The sequence below is a fragment of the Populus alba genome, chromosome 1 (assembly GCF_005239225.2).
Source record: "Populus alba chromosome 1, ASM523922v2, whole genome shotgun sequence".
Classification (NCBI taxonomy): Eukaryota; Viridiplantae; Streptophyta; class Magnoliopsida; order Malpighiales; family Salicaceae; genus Populus; species Populus alba.
In genome coordinates this window covers 15,056,431-15,072,770 of record NC_133284.1, presented here as the reverse complement: position 1 = coordinate 15,072,770, position 16,340 = coordinate 15,056,431, and the positions used below count along the sequence as shown (strand labels likewise).

Here is a 16,340-nt window from a genome sequence, read left to right as displayed (position 1 = left end):
TAAAACAAACCATAACAAGTATAAAATTATACATTCATATACTACAAGTTTGTTTGAGAAATAACAATAAAACATGTACATCTACTAAAAAAAAATACATATACTAAAAAAACAATAAAATTGACATTTAAATGTGAAAATTTTGAAAGATAGAATTACTTACAAAAAATGATAAAATCCGTCGGTAAATCAGAACACGGATGCTGTGACCACAAAACTTCAAGAAATACAACTTATTGTGCTGAGATGAGGAAGATTTTTGTTTTGGGGCCAGGGGGGCTGGTTATTTTGCAGATGGGGAGGGTTAGGATTAGGAAGAAGAAGGAGAAATGAGGGAGGAGAGTGACGGCTTTGATATATTCACTTTAGCCGATGGACTTACCGACGGTTTTTATTCCGTCGGTGAATCCGTCGACGAAACCGTCGGTACTTCTGACGCGAAATCGACACGTCACCGCACGGACCTGCTATTCAAATCCCTCGGTGATTCCGTCGATATTTTTGACGGTGCACCGGTCACGTCACCGGTACGGATTTGACATTTCAAATCCGTCGGTGATTCCGTCGGAAAAATAACCCGCCAAAACCTCCGTGCCACCTACCCGCCCTTTTTTCATTAATTCTGAATTTTCTGTAGGTAATTACCGACGAATATTGTCCGTCGGTGATTTCGGCCGAAAAATACCGACAGAAAAAAGTCTGTCAGTATTTCCGTTGGTATTTAGCGAATTTCTGGTGGTGCTCTTTATCACCGTAATCCAATGATTTTCTCTTTTATTTTTCAAACTTATTGACTAAAAAATAAATAAAATATTTTTTTGGACTAAAACTAAATTTGCAAAAACTATAAGGATTGTGACAAAAAAAGATAAGTAGATAGAATAATTAGTACTTTTTTTTCACACAAATTTAGATTTTTCCTTCTTCCTTTGCTGATTTTTTTTTTTTTTTAACAAATTGATCATAAAAGGATACGACTGAAAAAAAAGAGTTATGGGTGAAACAGTTTTTTTTTTTTTTTAATATTTAGAATTATTATGAACTGCTACAGTTAAAAGCTTAGGCCTTCTAAGTATATTTTTAAGGTCAATGTGCGGAAAATTTTGTTTTCGTTTTATTTCATATCATCCATGAAAATATTATCTTTTATTTAAAAAAAAAGAGAGAGATTTTAAAATGATATGCTAAATTTTGAGTAGTTTTCCATTTGAGTTCTAAATATTTGGAATTATTTTAGTTTTATGCTAAAATTTAAGATTCATCCCATAAACAATGTACTAAAAAGTATTTATCGTATAATAATGTTTAGTTTTCTTTTTCTTCATATACACTAAAATACTATCCTATATTGATTTCTAAAATTTTAGTTGCATCAATATCTATCTCCAATCCACGTGTGTTTACAATAATTACATATCCATTCTCAAATAAATAATTCAAAGTGGATGATAGAACCCAAACTTGCAAATATCGATAAAAAAAAAAGGAGTCAAAATGCAGGCCTCAATGGACCCAATAACCCGTGATCGTTAACGAGCTTAAGAACAAAAGATAGAGGCCTAGAAAACGTATAAATTTACGGGCCGAAAGCCTCAACGGCTACAAGCTCTGCTGCCACTCCAGTTAGGGTTTAAGATAGGTTTTGATGTTGCTCAGTTGATTGCTCTTCTTCAATAGTGTTGAGTTTATTTTGGTTTATCTTATAGAAAGGAAGCTTCGCTGCCAGGGTGCGTATGGTTTCTGTTGGTTTAAAAGCCTTAATTACCAAGAAAAGTCAAGAGTTGTAATTTGGTGGAAGGTAACTCAGTGGGCAGGGACGATAAAGCATACAACCAGGGTAGAAACAGAAAGACTATGGGCAGGAAGGCCAAGAAAGAAAGTTTTGGTTTTGATGCTGGTAATTCCAACAAAAGTGTATCCGGGCGGGTGAATGATGGAGCTGCAAAACCCAAAAAGTGGTCAAAGAATCAAAATACTCTATCAGAGCCACAATCATCCATTGTATCTGATAACTATGGTGTTAATAGCTCAATTATAAATTATAAATTATAAATTTAAATTTATTTTGCGAGCAAAGTTTTTTCTCACCTTACGAATGGACTAAGTTAGGCTGTTGTATTATGGGAAGTAGTTCTTTCATTATTTCAAGTTATTCATAAGCATCGATAGCCTATTAGCCTTGTAGAATTTTGCTATGTTTATCTCACCATTATACTTTCATTCAACAACTAATATTCGTGGTGTAAGATATTGCGACAAAGTAATGGTGTCTTTGAGTTCTGATGGGCTGCTTTCCTCATCTTGACTACTAGATGGAGTTTATCTGGGAGGAACTTGGTCCAAAATTCAGGGATCTTCTTGAAATGGGGAAGTCCGGAGTTATTGCATCTCTTATTGTTGCAAGTCAAAGGCTTCATACACGTGAACATGAGGTTTATTACTCAGACACCATTCTTGTTTGACATTTCTGTTAAAATTCTAAATAATTTCAGCAAATTAATGTTAAAGATCTTTTGTCAAGTTGTTGAAATGCAATTTGAAGTAGATTCTTACACTTCCATAAATATATATATATGAAGAAATTGATTTTGTTAAGTTTTTTATATATACAAGTACATTTTGTCATTCAAACCATGGTAGCCATTCATTCTAAAGAAGTGTATAGTTTAGTTAATTTAGTTGCAAAAATTTTTAAGTACTGGAGTGAAGCTGTAAGTTTTGTTGTTTTAGTGTTTTCTTTTCTTGCTCTTAGGTTCAAAGTTTATTCAGTCTAAAGAGTGTTTTGTTTTAGACTCGAATGTATGAATTGCAGACCCTTTCAAAGAATAGATGACATTATCATAATACTTTATTTACATTTGAGAAATTGATAAGTTTACATTTGACAGCAAAACTGAATTGTCTCTGCCTATAGTAGCAAAAAATTGTAAATGCATTAGTAGCTGCAGTTACATTTGGCTAGTGACAAACACAAGTCTACATAAAAAGGGTAATAAAGAATGAATAGTACACCAACAAAAAAAAGAGAGCAACCACACTCAAGGGTGCAGATGTTTTGAGTCTTCTGGTTTGTGATTCCTTCGGCGACCTAGTGGATGCTTGCACCTGGGACAAAAAACAGGGTATCTAACATAATTACAGGAAACCTGCAAATGGTGGATATGGTCTTGAAACTGTTTGCTCTATCAAGTCACTTGTTCTGTATGGGATTTGAAGTGCTTGGAGGTATTCTTCTGAAGCTTGAGCCAACTTTCTTAAACGGGTTCTTCTTATCTACTTGCGAACCTCTGAAAGTTCGTGAAGTTGAAGCCTTGCCTGGCACTGAAGTAGAGGATGGTGGTGCCAGCGGACGACCCTCTGCTTGAGCTTTGTTTAACCAGGCAGATAAAAGCAATGAAAGTAGAAGAGCAAGAGCAGCCAGTGCTACAGAGTATGCCTTCATTGTGCTTATGGTGCTGACTCAAGGTTGTGCTACAGCTACTTGGTGAGTGACCTGAAAATGGTTTCTGATATGATAGAAGAGCTCAATCATGTCGTAGTTTGTACAAGTAGAAGTGATTTATATCTAGCTTGACGGGTTTTGTTTTTCTTTTCTTTCATTTAGCAAGTTACTAGTAAAAATCTAAATTGGGATCTGATAGCAGGGGGGTCATGTGCTCTACTTTTGACTGCTATATGTTTAGTGACTCTGACCCGGTTTTCATTGATTTGGTGGAGTATTTATTAGAGGGTCATGTGATCTTATCACGTGATCTCAGCAGGATTAGTAATATACAGTGTGCTTGAGTCCAGCTTCCAAGGACAGTGACAATGACACAGTGTTGGATCTATAAATTTGACAAACATGATTGGTAACAGCTGTTCCTGGCAGATGGTTGTGCTGCAAATGTTTCAGTGTTGTATATGGCAACGTGGTCTTCAAATGCAGAAGTTTCTTCAGTGGTGATGCTTCGGCCAGCCATGCCCAGAAACTGGTTTGTTTCTTCCAACGCAACTTTAAAATTAAATATGATGCAGGGAGTTTTATATTTGCAAATGAAGTTGTTGCGTTTCTTTTTTCTTGACATATTTGAATATTTTTCCTCTGCTTTTTTATTGAAAATAAATCTTTGCCTCCCATGTCAGTGATCCTCCATTAGCACCTCCTCTATAAGAAACCAATGATAGATTTCCGACTGGAGTCCAAGGCTTTATGAAGGAGTTCTTCCAAGTAACCTTTACCCTCGTAAATTTAAGATCGGATGAAAAAAAATTAATATTCAGATATTATCAACGTTTTTTATATATTTTAAAAAACTTAATTGTGAATACAAAATATAACGTGTATTTAATAAAATAAATTAAGAATTACATATATTAATAAATATAAAAAACAATAGATGAGTATGGTCTCAAATTATTTTTTAACATATTAGGAAAACGTGCTAGCATTGCAGATGAGTTTTATTGTATTATATTTTTTTTATTTAAAAATATAATGATGTTTACGCTTAATGAAATAAACGTAAAAGGATATTAACCTATAAACTTGAAAAAAAATATTTAATACTAATTAAATATTAAAATGTAAAGCTAGTATTTTTTATAAAAGCAATCATTAGATAAATATAGAAAAAACTTAACTCAATATTCTTTCTTGTATGTGCTTATTTTTATTATTATATAATAAAATAAAAAATAGTTTTAAAAAATAAAGTTGTTAGACACATTTAAGTTCATAATCAAAGTTATATATTTGACAAGTAAATTCAAGTTGAGTTGGGTAGATCCAAAATATTATTATATAAATATTTAATAAATAATGGTAAAATACCATCACCTTGAAAATTTTTTTAAGTTAAATTAGATTTTTGTTGGGTTAACTGGGTCATGTTTGACCCTTTTTAATTGACCAGATCATATAAAATTAATTTTAATTTGGTTTAATTTACACCTAAAAAAAAAGGACCCGACCCAATAAATCTTCTATTTTAACTGAGATGAATTGAATTGAATTAAATTAAATATATTAGAAATATTATTTTATTCATTACTGAAATATATTTGGGATTTATTTTATCAAATGTTGTTTAGTGTTTACTTTGTTTTTGAATAAGGTTATTGCATAAAAAAAGTCCCCAAAAGATGTAATGTGGTGGTAAAGAACTTGAGATTTACACGGTAGGTCTCGAGTTCGAGTCAAGTCATGCACCTCTTGTAAGAGCTTGGAATAGTCGGGGTTTTACATGCTTACCTAAACCCATAAAATATGCTTTTCGGGGGGTGGGGTTTCCTTGAATCCAAAAAAAAATTTATTTTTAACATAAGCAATTGCTTTTTTTATACAATCATCAATGTGGTTTTTTGTTTTTTCCTCAAATTTGATACTAATTTGACGAGAGCCATTATTAAACTGCAATAACAAAACAAAAACAAAAAAAAAATTTAAGGCCCTCGAATAAACAAAACGAAAGAAGAAAACCTTCTCGGATAAGATACCGACGTATTGCTGCCTTGGAACTCTTAAGAAAAAATAATTAATCCAAAAGTCGACCGACAATCACGAATATTTCTTGATGACTGGCGCAAGCACCATATAAAGTATAAACTCTTCCACACGCACGCACATGTCGGTATAAAGCTGGCTAAAATTAATCACATGGAATCAAGTTTATCAAAAGTTCTATACTCTATCAATCATAACAAGCCACGTCATCAAACAATTCAAGTCACCGAAACTTAACAAGTACCTATTTTAAAAAAATAATTGAATAAAAATGAGTGAAGAGGTTCAATATTATGAATTTGCATAAAAACAGAAGAAGAAATAAACCCATGATAAGGTTGCATCAAATTCCCATTTTATTTTTATGGGAAAAAAACTCACATTTTAGTTATTTCCTTTTATTTATTTTTTTAAAAAAACTCATCCTCATGGTTTGTATTAAGCAAAACTAAGCAAAATGACTTGACAGGTTTATGCAATTTCAATTGGAATATATGGTTTTGTTTTTGGGCTTTTAACCTATATTTGTTTTGCTAAAAAAAAAAAGTCAACATCTTGTTTGGATTAAATTTCAAATTAAACTAGATGAAAATTAACTTTATATAATCTATTTAATTTAATAGATCCAAACATGATTTGATCATCCTTATTAAAATCTAATTGGATTTAAAAAAAAAATTAAAGACAATATTTTTTAATTTTTTTTTAAAAAATATTGAGACAATCATGTTTTGGATCAATCCGAATCAACTTGAGTTAACCCATCAAATATATAACCACATTATAAACTTGGTTGAGTTTAATAACTTTATTTTTTAAAATATAATTTTTATTTAATAATATAGTAATAAAAAAAGACATGAGTAGAAACGCTATCAAATAAAATTTAAGAAAAAAACCTATCATAAAAAGTTGAAAAAAAACTGTTAGTAAAATTATATAAAAAAAATTTCATAATCTTATTAAAAGATTAAAATTAAATGATATTAAATAAAATCATATCTCAAATGTATACTAAAAAGGAAAAAAGACAAGGCATCTGGGCTTGGGTGGGTTTGGGTGGACCAGCTTTTCTGGCCCATTAAAAAAAGGCTAAGACATGTGGATCTATAAGGCTATATTCAGGCCTTTTTTTTTTTTGTCTTAAAAATACGTGTATAACGTGATGACCACCAAATTTTTTTTTTTAAAGACACACCATGTCGTTCACTGATTGTATTTTCAACCACATCAAGTTGCTAGTTTGGTCTTGACTTTTGAAAAAAAAATAAACTTGGCTTTAACTTCCATTTACTTAAAAATACATAAAAAAAATACTTTATAAACCTCAATAAATTCATATGTAATCTAAAAGTAACATTGAATTAATAAAAAAATCATCTAGAATTAAAAAAAAAAAAAGAGCTTCAATCTACTTTCTATAGATAAAAAACTTGTAAATGAATATTTTCTCCTTAAATGAAACCTTGATTTTTTTTTTTATTGTTAAAAAGTTGACAATCACTAATTTTATCTCTTCTCATAATTTTCTTGCAATTCCCTCTCCTCATAAAATTGAGAGACTAGAATGCAAAACAAATGAAAAGAGGACCGAAACATCAAAACCTAAAAAAATAAGAATGGTGAATGAAAAACAAAAAATCTTCAAGGACCAAAATTTATAATTTGTACCTCTTAAACAATAAAAAAGCTACTTTTATGTTTAATATCAAATTTGATGCTTTTCTAAGTAAGAGAAATAAATTATATTTTATTAAATAATTAATTAACTTAATATCAAAATATTTTTTTATATATCATAAAACCCCTATAATAAACTAATTAAAATAAATTATCAATTTAATTTCTAGTCAACTCAATATATAAAAAATAATTTAATAATTTCTGGTCAACACAAAATTATTTGGGTACACTGCTTACTGTAACGTAAAGTAATTATAATATAATTTGTAACGTAACATAATTGTAATTGTAACATGGTAGTGTTTGATAACATGTTCCAGTGTTTTATAATTTTTTTATATATAATTTTAAATTATTTATATATAAAATATAAATTTTATAAAATAAAAAAATATTATTTTAAAATAAAAAATATTTTTAACCACTTCCTTCGATAAATTCAACATCAACAAATTGAAAGTCTTTTTGTCACCGACAACGGTCCAATCATATTCTCAGGTTCCGTCCGTCCGTCCGTCCGTGATCCATCCATCCAACCCTTACAAAATTATTTAAAAATGAAGTTAAAAAAAAAAAAAACATAAAAAGGTCGCACGTACGATCTTAAACTCTCTCTCCCTTGCCGTTACATGAGTTATTTTTCTTTTAATCTTCTGCTTCGATTGTTCGTTTGAGCTTTAGATTCTGGCATCTGATTCTTAGATTGATTGAATTGTTATCTGATCTGATCTGATCTAATCTAATCTAAATAAACTAAGGTAACGATTTCTAATTCCTCTTCCTCTTCTTCTTACTATTTGTTTTTTAATCTATCTGATAGATTTCATCTAGGTTTAACTTCGATTCATTCCTTATTCTTTTCTTTTAATCGGTTTTCTTGCTTTTTTTTATTATAATAATAATGATAATCTAAGTTTGACTTGATTAGTGGTTGATTTTAGTTAGTATAATAATAAATTTCTGTTTCTTTTTATCATTCCAAGGAAATAAAAGGAGGAGGTACCTGATTCATGGCTGAGAAATCGTGTGTCAAGCGACTCCAGAAGGAATATAGAGCTCTCTGTAAAGTATGTTTTTATTATGTTATGGAGTCCATTTTGTGTTATTTTCATTGTGAATTAATGGGGGAAGAGTAGAGATTGGAACTGTCAATTTTACCCATTAGGGTTTTCATTTCAGTTTCCCAAACGTACACCATCCTTTTCGATACACTGTAGTCTCTTATGATAGATGGATGATTATGTTTTATTTTCATCGGCTGCTTTACTTTACTTTGCAGCTTATTTTCGATTTTTGATCACATGGTTGGTTGTGTATCTACTGCTTGATTGTTATTTCATTTACCCGATGTTTTATTGATTGTCTGGATATTTGAATGTCTTTGTAGTACCAAATACCAACCATTTACTGCTGGATGAAACTTCATTTCATTTTTCTTCTCATCATTCGACACTGATTTTTTGTTGTTGTTTTATAATAATGAATTTGCAGGAACCAGTCTCTCATGTTGTTGCCCGTCCTTCTCCAAGTGACATTCTTGAATGGCGTAAGTTCTTGTTTATTTTTGTTTCCTTTTCTGAAATTTTCACACACACACACACACACACACACACATATATATATATATATCCAATTCCTCTGAGCTTTTTACATCATCTACTTGTGGACATGAGTGGTGACCTAGAGTTATTGCAATCTAAATTTAGGGTAAAAGAATTACAATATCTAATTATCTGTCTAGAATTGCTTCAAATGTCACTGGAGATTTGGCAGAAGAATCATGACATCCAAGATATTGTAGGCAACCGCTGAAACACTGAATTCTGTGTCTTTGGACTCATTCAAACTCCAAACCTTGTGTGAAAAAGTTGTGCAAAACACTTGACTGCTTCCTGGTTTGTTACTGGTTTGCGTGATTAGTTCACAATTATGGAGTTGTTGCTCCTCCATTAAATACATGAAGGAGATGCTAAAGGTTCCAGAAATGTTACTTTTCATCCTTAAGAATGAATACATGCAGATTTTTCAGCCTTGGCTGATGATGCCGTGAGATGTCATTGGAAGAAATAGAAATATAAAGGAAACAATAGGTTTGGCAGTGAATAATTTGTGCATATATACACATGCAATAGGATACAGGTTACAAAACAATAGGATAGTTATCTAAGCTAGGCTAAGTACTTGTTACAACCAAGAGTACTTATCTCAGATCTACAACTGTATCTGATACAACCAAATATATAAGGGAAGGCATCTGATATTATCTCGAACAGTCATTTCTCCTAGTGTTAAGTATAGTTTGGTACTAGGAAGAATGCCACAATGAAATAGCACAATTGTTATTTGGAATGGGGATGAGTTGAAGACAGAGCTTAGGAAAGTGAAGAGATTACTTGGGAAAATGTTAGCCTTCTTAAAAGATGATTGCGAGGTATGGTTCTTTCATCCATAGCACATAGTGATTCCATTTTCAACCTATTTTGTGTTGTTTTGCTTTTTGCTTCTTATTTTTGCCTTTTATTTTGCTCTGTTGCTTTTTGCGTTTTGTTTCTTCTTCTTCTTCTTATTCTTTTTTTGTTCTCTGTTGCTGTTTGTGGTCTTAATTCACTGAGGTGTTTTTTGATATTGATGTTATGCAACTTTGATGTTTCAGATTATGTGCTGGAGGGAAGTGAAGGAACACCTTTTGCAGGTTTGATAGCCATGTTGTTGATTCAATACATGATACAGAAAATAGTGTGGTCATCTTGCTTAGTGAAAAATGTAGTGTCACTTGTTTTGTTATTCTAAATGGAAATTCTGACTTCCTTGTGATAGGTGGATATTATTATGGAAAAATCAAGTTTCCTCCAGAGTATCCCTATAAACCTCCTGGAATCATGTAATCTTCTTTATTGCTGCTTAAGTTTTTTCAGAATATCATTTTCCCCGTGTCTTTCTCTTTCAATATTTTAGTTCAGGCTTGCTTCTAACTTTTGTGGCTTTTATCTCTGTAGCATGATCACTCCCAATGGGCGATTCATGACTCAAAAGAAAATATGCTTATCCATGAGTGATTGTAAGTTCTTTACCCTGCTATGCTTACAACATTTTACTTTTGGCCATGTTTTATATTTGGTTTTGTTTACCCTGATCTTATTGCTTTCCAGTTCATCCAGAGAGTTGGAACCCCATGTGGTCTGTATCAAGGTAAAAACAGATTAAGGCTTAAAGTGTAATTTTTCAATTAATTTTCTAACTCTCTGGATTATTAGTTCTAAATAATAAAGAGCTAGTTATTATAGATCCTGGTCTAACATTCTTCCTATTTCATTGCTGCAGTATACTTACAGGGCTTCTTTCTTTCATGGTGAGTTAATTGTGGCTCTCAATTTCCTAAATGTTTTCAATGTAGTAAATTGTTAAGGCTGGTTCTTGCTTCAGAATCTGTTTTGTTGTTATTAATTATCAAACTTGCATAATTTACTTGTAGCTAAAAGTTTCCATTTTTATTTTTGGGCCTATTCCCTTCAACTTGTGTGGGATGGGTTTTGGGTGTTTAGCTGGCATTATCTTGTTGTTACTGTAATTTTGGTCTGGTTCATGGCAAAAGGTGGTTAAACTATGTATTAGTTCCTTGGGAACCCATATTTGGAGGCATTTTTAAGTTTATATTACTTTCCCTAGACTATTTTCTCAAACAAGGATGCATCTTTGCTATGTAGACGGACAACAGTCCTACCACAGGAAGTGTGAACACTACTGCTGCTGATAAGCGACGCCTAGCAAAGGATTCTCTTGCTTTCAATTGTAAGAAGTAAGTACAGTGCTCCGCTTTTCTTGTCTATCTGAGGATCCATTTGGACCATTTCCCCAATCACCATGCATTTCTTTTTTCCCTTTATTCACACTTGGGTTATATATTGAGGTGGATTTGATATATGATTTCATGGAATGATGCAAGTGGACTTAGGCTTCGTTGTTGTTGCCTTTTATGCATGCCTATCTTTGGGTTTGCATTATTAACAGAACACTAAAAGAGATGAGTTTTTGTCCTATGCACCACCTCACAAATCACTATTTATTACAGCAGTCTTTTTCTTTAATCTATGTTTTTTTTTTATTCAATTTCATTCTTTAATATTCGGTTAGCTGAGATTTGAGCTTCATGATTTGTTTCAATTTGCTTTTTATAGGTTTGTTCTAGTTTCATGGCTTGAGTCAAGGGTTTGACGAGTTAACCTGATTAACTCGATTTTTTTGTTTTTTTTTTTTAATTGATTTTTTAAAAAATATCATCTTTCAACATTTTATTGATTAAGAATTAGGTTTCATGATTTATTTTAGTTTTCTTTCTGTGAGGTTTTTCCGGTCTTATGACCTGAGTCATGAGGTTAGTGGGTTAACCCGAGTTTACTCAAGTAATTTTTTTAGTCCTTTTTAATTTTTTTTTTTTAATTTCATCATTCAAAGTTGAGTTGATTGAGAATTGTGCTATTTAATTTGTTCTATAAGGTTTTTGGATCCTTATTTAATAAGTTAATCCGGTTTGACTTGAGTTGTTTTTTTAAGTTTTTTTTTTTTTTTTTTAATTTTATCATTCAACATTGGATTGATTGTGAATTACACCTTATAATTTGTTTCAATTTATTTTCTGTTGGAGTTATCATGATCAAGAGTTTGGATTTGGCAAGTTAATCCGTGATGATTCGGATTGATACAATATGTTGTCTCAATATTGTATTTTTGAAAAAGATGTTTTAAAGTTTCTGGAGTCGAACTATGTTTTAATTGGTCAACCGAGTTGTCTTTGAACCTATCAAATTGAACAGGTCATATTGGGTCAATCTCCAAATAATTAAATTTTTTTTTTTGCTGGAAAAAAAAGGTTAGCAACACCTCAATAATTTTTATGTTAAAAAAAAAAATTAATCTGACTCACAATGTTGTGCGGGATGATCTAGTTTAAGTGATTTTCAAAATGTGCTCCTTGTTTAATCACCATTATCCTTCCCTGTTCCCATAAAGGCAGTGGATTCAATGTTTATGTATTTATGATTATGTTACTTTTCTTATGTGTTCTTTAGCTTGCTCGAAGCTAAAATCTATTAATGTTGTGTTCAAGAATTAATCAATTAGTTTAAATTCTAATCGGATCTGATGTGCTCCTTCTTGACAGTGCTGCATTCAGGAAATTGTTCCCCGAGTATGTAGAGAGGCATGACCAGGAGCTGCACTCTGAGCAGCATGTTTCATCACAGGCACCACAAGAAGATAAATCCAGAGCCAAATTGGAAAAGCACTGTGATTCTTCAGTGGAAGATGCGAAAAGAGTAGATGCCCCGAAGGATGAGAGAAGAAACAGGAAGCAGCCATTTCCAACCTGGATGATGTTGTTGCTGGTTTCAATCTTCGGTGTTGTGATGGCGCTGCCTCTGCTTCAACTTTGAAATCTAGTCTGGACAACGGAAATGTTAGAAGGGTCAGTGGAAATACAGGCGTTTTCTAGACTACTCTTCAAATGCTCCTCCTTTAGGTTTGATGTCGTGTATCTACCAGAAAATTGTACAGGGGTCGATGCCGACGAGGCCCGCATGGGTCTCTTGACTGTTGCTAATATTTTACTGTCGGCAGGTTGCTCTAATGCTTGAAGTTTGCATACTTCTGATGCTATCGTAATGCCAATTTTGTTGGGGGGTTGTGTTTGGTACTTCAGCTTGGTGTTCTTTGTTCCCTTCTCTAAGTTCTGTTCAAGGTCACTGCTAAAACATTATCATTGCCATACCACGTTCTGTTGCCTAGTCAAAAGAAAAAACGATCCCGTGTCTGTGCACTTGATTATTTATAGTTTGCTTAATGATATTGATTTGGCCAGCACTTTTACCTTACCATATGGTTCATTTTGTTCGTAGCATGTGATGCTCTAACACTCTTAGCCCCCTGATTCTCACGGTCTATACGGGAAGAAAGCACGCACCCAGACACAAAATGCTGTAAATAATCTGTGAGCTAATGATACGGGTCTTCCATGATAAGATTAGGAGTTAGTGGCCATGCCTTTTCAGGGCACGGCTTCTGAGATATCCACCCTGGATGATGCAACCATCCTGAAACAAGAATGGTTTGTTTTCCATCGCAGGGACCTCATTTTTGGAGACGAAATTTACTTGGCTCAAAGAAACCTGCCTCTTTAAATGGAATGCGTTCCATTTCTGCTATGTAGAGAAGGAGAAGAAAGGTCAGCAAGCATGAGCTTGTGCTGTGGACTACATGGTGGGTTACAGTCCCCAGCCACACCTCAGTTTTTGGCTGTTCGTCGTTGACCTCCAGAACCTTAAATTATGACAGCCCAAATAGCTCCGTGACATGCGGCAGAAATGAAGTGGGTAACCTTGTACATCCCCTCAACTAGATAAAAAGGGGCCTTTTCTCCATCTTTTCCAGGCATAATAATTGCTTGTTATCATCGCCATCACCATTATCTAACGTGTAGTGAGCCTGCATCTCAAATCAATTTGCCTAATTAATTTGCACAAGTGCTTGATGCCTAGGTTGGCTGGCTCCTCTACTGTTTCCACACCCGTCCTTGTCATCATTGCCAGCTCCTCCGAGTCCATGTTCAAGGCTATAAGGGGGTGTTTGGTCCTCAAAAGTGTAATAGCTGCTTCAAGCAAACAAGCATTAGGTTCCACCCTTTCTTAACGAGTACGTTTGAATTGAAAGGAAAGTAATAATCGGAATGATTCCATCTTATTTACCTTCTTTTTCTTAAAAGATTTGTTAGCCGGCCAGATTTTCTGCCGATTTATGAGTGCTCCTTTTGGCTATGTGTTTTGTCCATGGTGAGTTCTCCAACCAATTTACCCACCTGTCCTTTCCTGACCAAATACTGCTACCAAGAGGTTGGATTGCCATTTTTCAGTTTTCAACTACCAAAAAGCTCTTGTTTCCTCAGCCTCTAACCACAACTTGGATAGCTTTTGGAAATGAACATTCATGTTTTTTTAAAAAAAATTTAGTAATTTTTTATATATATTTTTAAATTGTTTTGGTATACTGATTTTAAAAATAATTTTTACAAAAATAAAAATAAAATTCATTTTAATATATTTCAGTATGAAAAACACTTTAAAAAACAACCGTAACTATATTTCTAAACATACTCTAATACTAAGTAACAACAAGACATTGTCCTTAGTTTTTGTTTTTTAAATATATTTGGAAGTGTAATAATATTTTTTATTTTTTAAAAATTATTTTTAATATCAATATATTAAATGATGTAAATCAACAAAAAAAAATTAAAGTAAAAATAATAATTCGGTGGCTTGTTTTCCACAAGGAGAGGACACATCTCAATTTTACATGGCATCTTCTTTATATCGCATCTATTTCTCTGTGTTTCTTCCTCTCTTTACTAAAGAAATTAACTCAAGGTAGACAGACAACTGTGATCTTCACTTCATCTCTTTGTCTCTTAGTAATATCACTAACTGCTTATGCTTCAATATATATATTTATTCCACTACCCTCCTTTACAAAATACAAGTAATGGCTCGCCTCTTTTGCCGGATGTTCCTTTTTGTGATTCCTTTTGATTGTATTCGTTTTATTTGATCTTGAAAGCTTTCGTTTATGGTATTGACTCGAAAGATTTCCAGGCAACCATGAATAGAGCTCCAATGTACCAACATTACGAGGCAAGCGATTATGGTGCCTACGAATTTGATCCTGAAGTTGATTTTACACAGGTAAGCAAGCCTGTCTGAGCTTTTAGCCGCTTCTCCTTTTTATGTGCTCCATGTTTTGTTTGTTTATTTTAAATTTCTCACCTTAGTTTCTTAACATAAAATAGAAACTTGATATCAATCAGAAAAGAATATTTCAGATTTAGCAAGAGAGACAATACTCGTCTTTGTCTCCTAATCTCTAGTTTTCTGTACACCATGTTTTGTGATGTGATATTGGATAGAGGCAAAGGGTCTCCGGGCTATAGCCCTTGACTGATCCACAAAACTAAACTTCTCATTAGCTGAACAACTGTTTTATGCATCTCTATATATGTAGCTGTTTAGCATTGAGGAGACGAGAGAAAATTTCTTGAGAGTGTCTTTTAGTTTTTACTTTAACGTTACAAGTTTACAACCACGATCAGTTCTTGGAAGAAGCTAGGCAACATGCAAGAGAAATGAATCTACAGTCCCCGTTACAGCATCCAGAATCTAGAAAAGGAAGAGTGGAAGAAGAGAAAAAGAGCAGGAGGTCCTGGAAACGCACTCTCCTCAAATGGTGGAAAGCTGAGAAAAAGACCAAGCCTACCGTGGAACCGACAAATAGCTCTCACATTTCAAATCCAAGAAAGGGTCATGTTTCTGGTCCTATATATGGGAGCGGCAGAGGAGTCGATGCAAGGCATCGGCGACAAACATCTGGGCCACTGACTAATCTTTTCAACCATTCAAAGAGGGTGGAGAATGAGACACCTTACATGTGTCTCGACCAGCTTAATAATCATCATGGTGTCAAGGCATATGGACCTGTTTACTTGGTAACATAGTGTTTCAGCGACAAAAGCTTTGCGTCGGAACTTCTTCATTTTCTGTAGCAAAGCATCTCTCGGTTGAAGGATTGTGGCAACAAAATGTACCAGATCATTCGAACAGGCAGAAACAACTAATATTTGGAATCCAAATATCAACTTTAATGTGCAAAGTAGATTATCTATAGTAGAAAGAGCCCGCAAGCAGGACAACTTGTCAGTTTTATTCTATTTTCTGTCTCTTTCTTTCCTTTTGTTTGTTTGTTTTTTGAGTCAGAACGCGTGACTCAGATAAAAGATTGAAATTTGAAGTAAAAAACTATTCCAAGTAGCCAATTAAACTTTCTAACATATATTAGCACATGTTATCCAAATTGCAATATATTTGATGCGTATGGGAAAATTAAAAAGATGAAGGATTTGGGGGCCCTTGATCTCCATATTTCAGGAATTTCTATCCATATTTTGTCCTAGATTGTATGTGGAAGTAGAAGGGTATTGATTTTTAAAGGACCCAGACAACTCCCACTTCACCCTTCGAACTTTCTCCCAGCTCCAAAGTGTAAACATGAAGGAATATCCACCACTTGAGATACAGAGAGAGACGAGACTGACCAAAAGGAAAACACTAAAAAAAAAGGCAGAAGATGGTAT

At 33.1% G+C, this 16,340-nt stretch overlaps 2 protein-coding genes across 4 annotated transcripts; both read left to right on the top strand.

The window, feature by feature from the left end:
* The first annotated feature begins 7,735 nt into the window (after window positions 1-7,735).
* Window positions 7,736-13,035, top strand: LOC118039083 (ubiquitin-conjugating enzyme E2 34). The gene is made up of 10 exons (XM_035045675.2): window positions 7,736-7,926; window positions 8,152-8,235; window positions 8,660-8,714; window positions 9,822-9,860; window positions 9,986-10,049; window positions 10,165-10,226; window positions 10,318-10,357; window positions 10,490-10,517; window positions 10,873-10,964; window positions 12,327-13,035. Exons 2-10 carry the CDS (start codon window positions 8,179-8,181, stop codon window positions 12,595-12,597), a joined length of 708 nt encoding a protein of 235 aa, XP_034901566.1. The 5' UTR covers window positions 7,736-7,926; window positions 8,152-8,178; the 3' UTR covers window positions 12,598-13,035.
* Window positions 13,036-14,457: 1,422 nt separating this feature from the next.
* Window positions 14,458-16,017, top strand: LOC118039084 (uncharacterized). Of its 3 annotated transcripts, none has more exons than XM_035045677.2 (3): window positions 14,458-14,583; window positions 14,809-14,898; window positions 15,303-16,017. In XM_035045677.2, the coding sequence occupies exons 2-3, from the start codon at window positions 14,815-14,817 to the stop codon at window positions 15,702-15,704; spliced, it is 486 nt and encodes a 161-aa protein (XP_034901568.1). In that variant the 5' UTR covers window positions 14,458-14,583; window positions 14,809-14,814; the 3' UTR covers window positions 15,705-16,017. The 3 variants fall into 3 exon arrangements, with proteins under 3 accessions (XP_034901568.1, XP_034901569.1, XP_073264336.1); XM_035045678.2 differs by having other exon boundaries at window positions 14,549-14,695; XM_073408235.1 differs by lacking the exon at window positions 14,458-14,583 and having other exon boundaries at window positions 14,590-14,898.
* The last annotated feature ends 323 nt before the right edge of the window (window positions 16,018-16,340 follow it).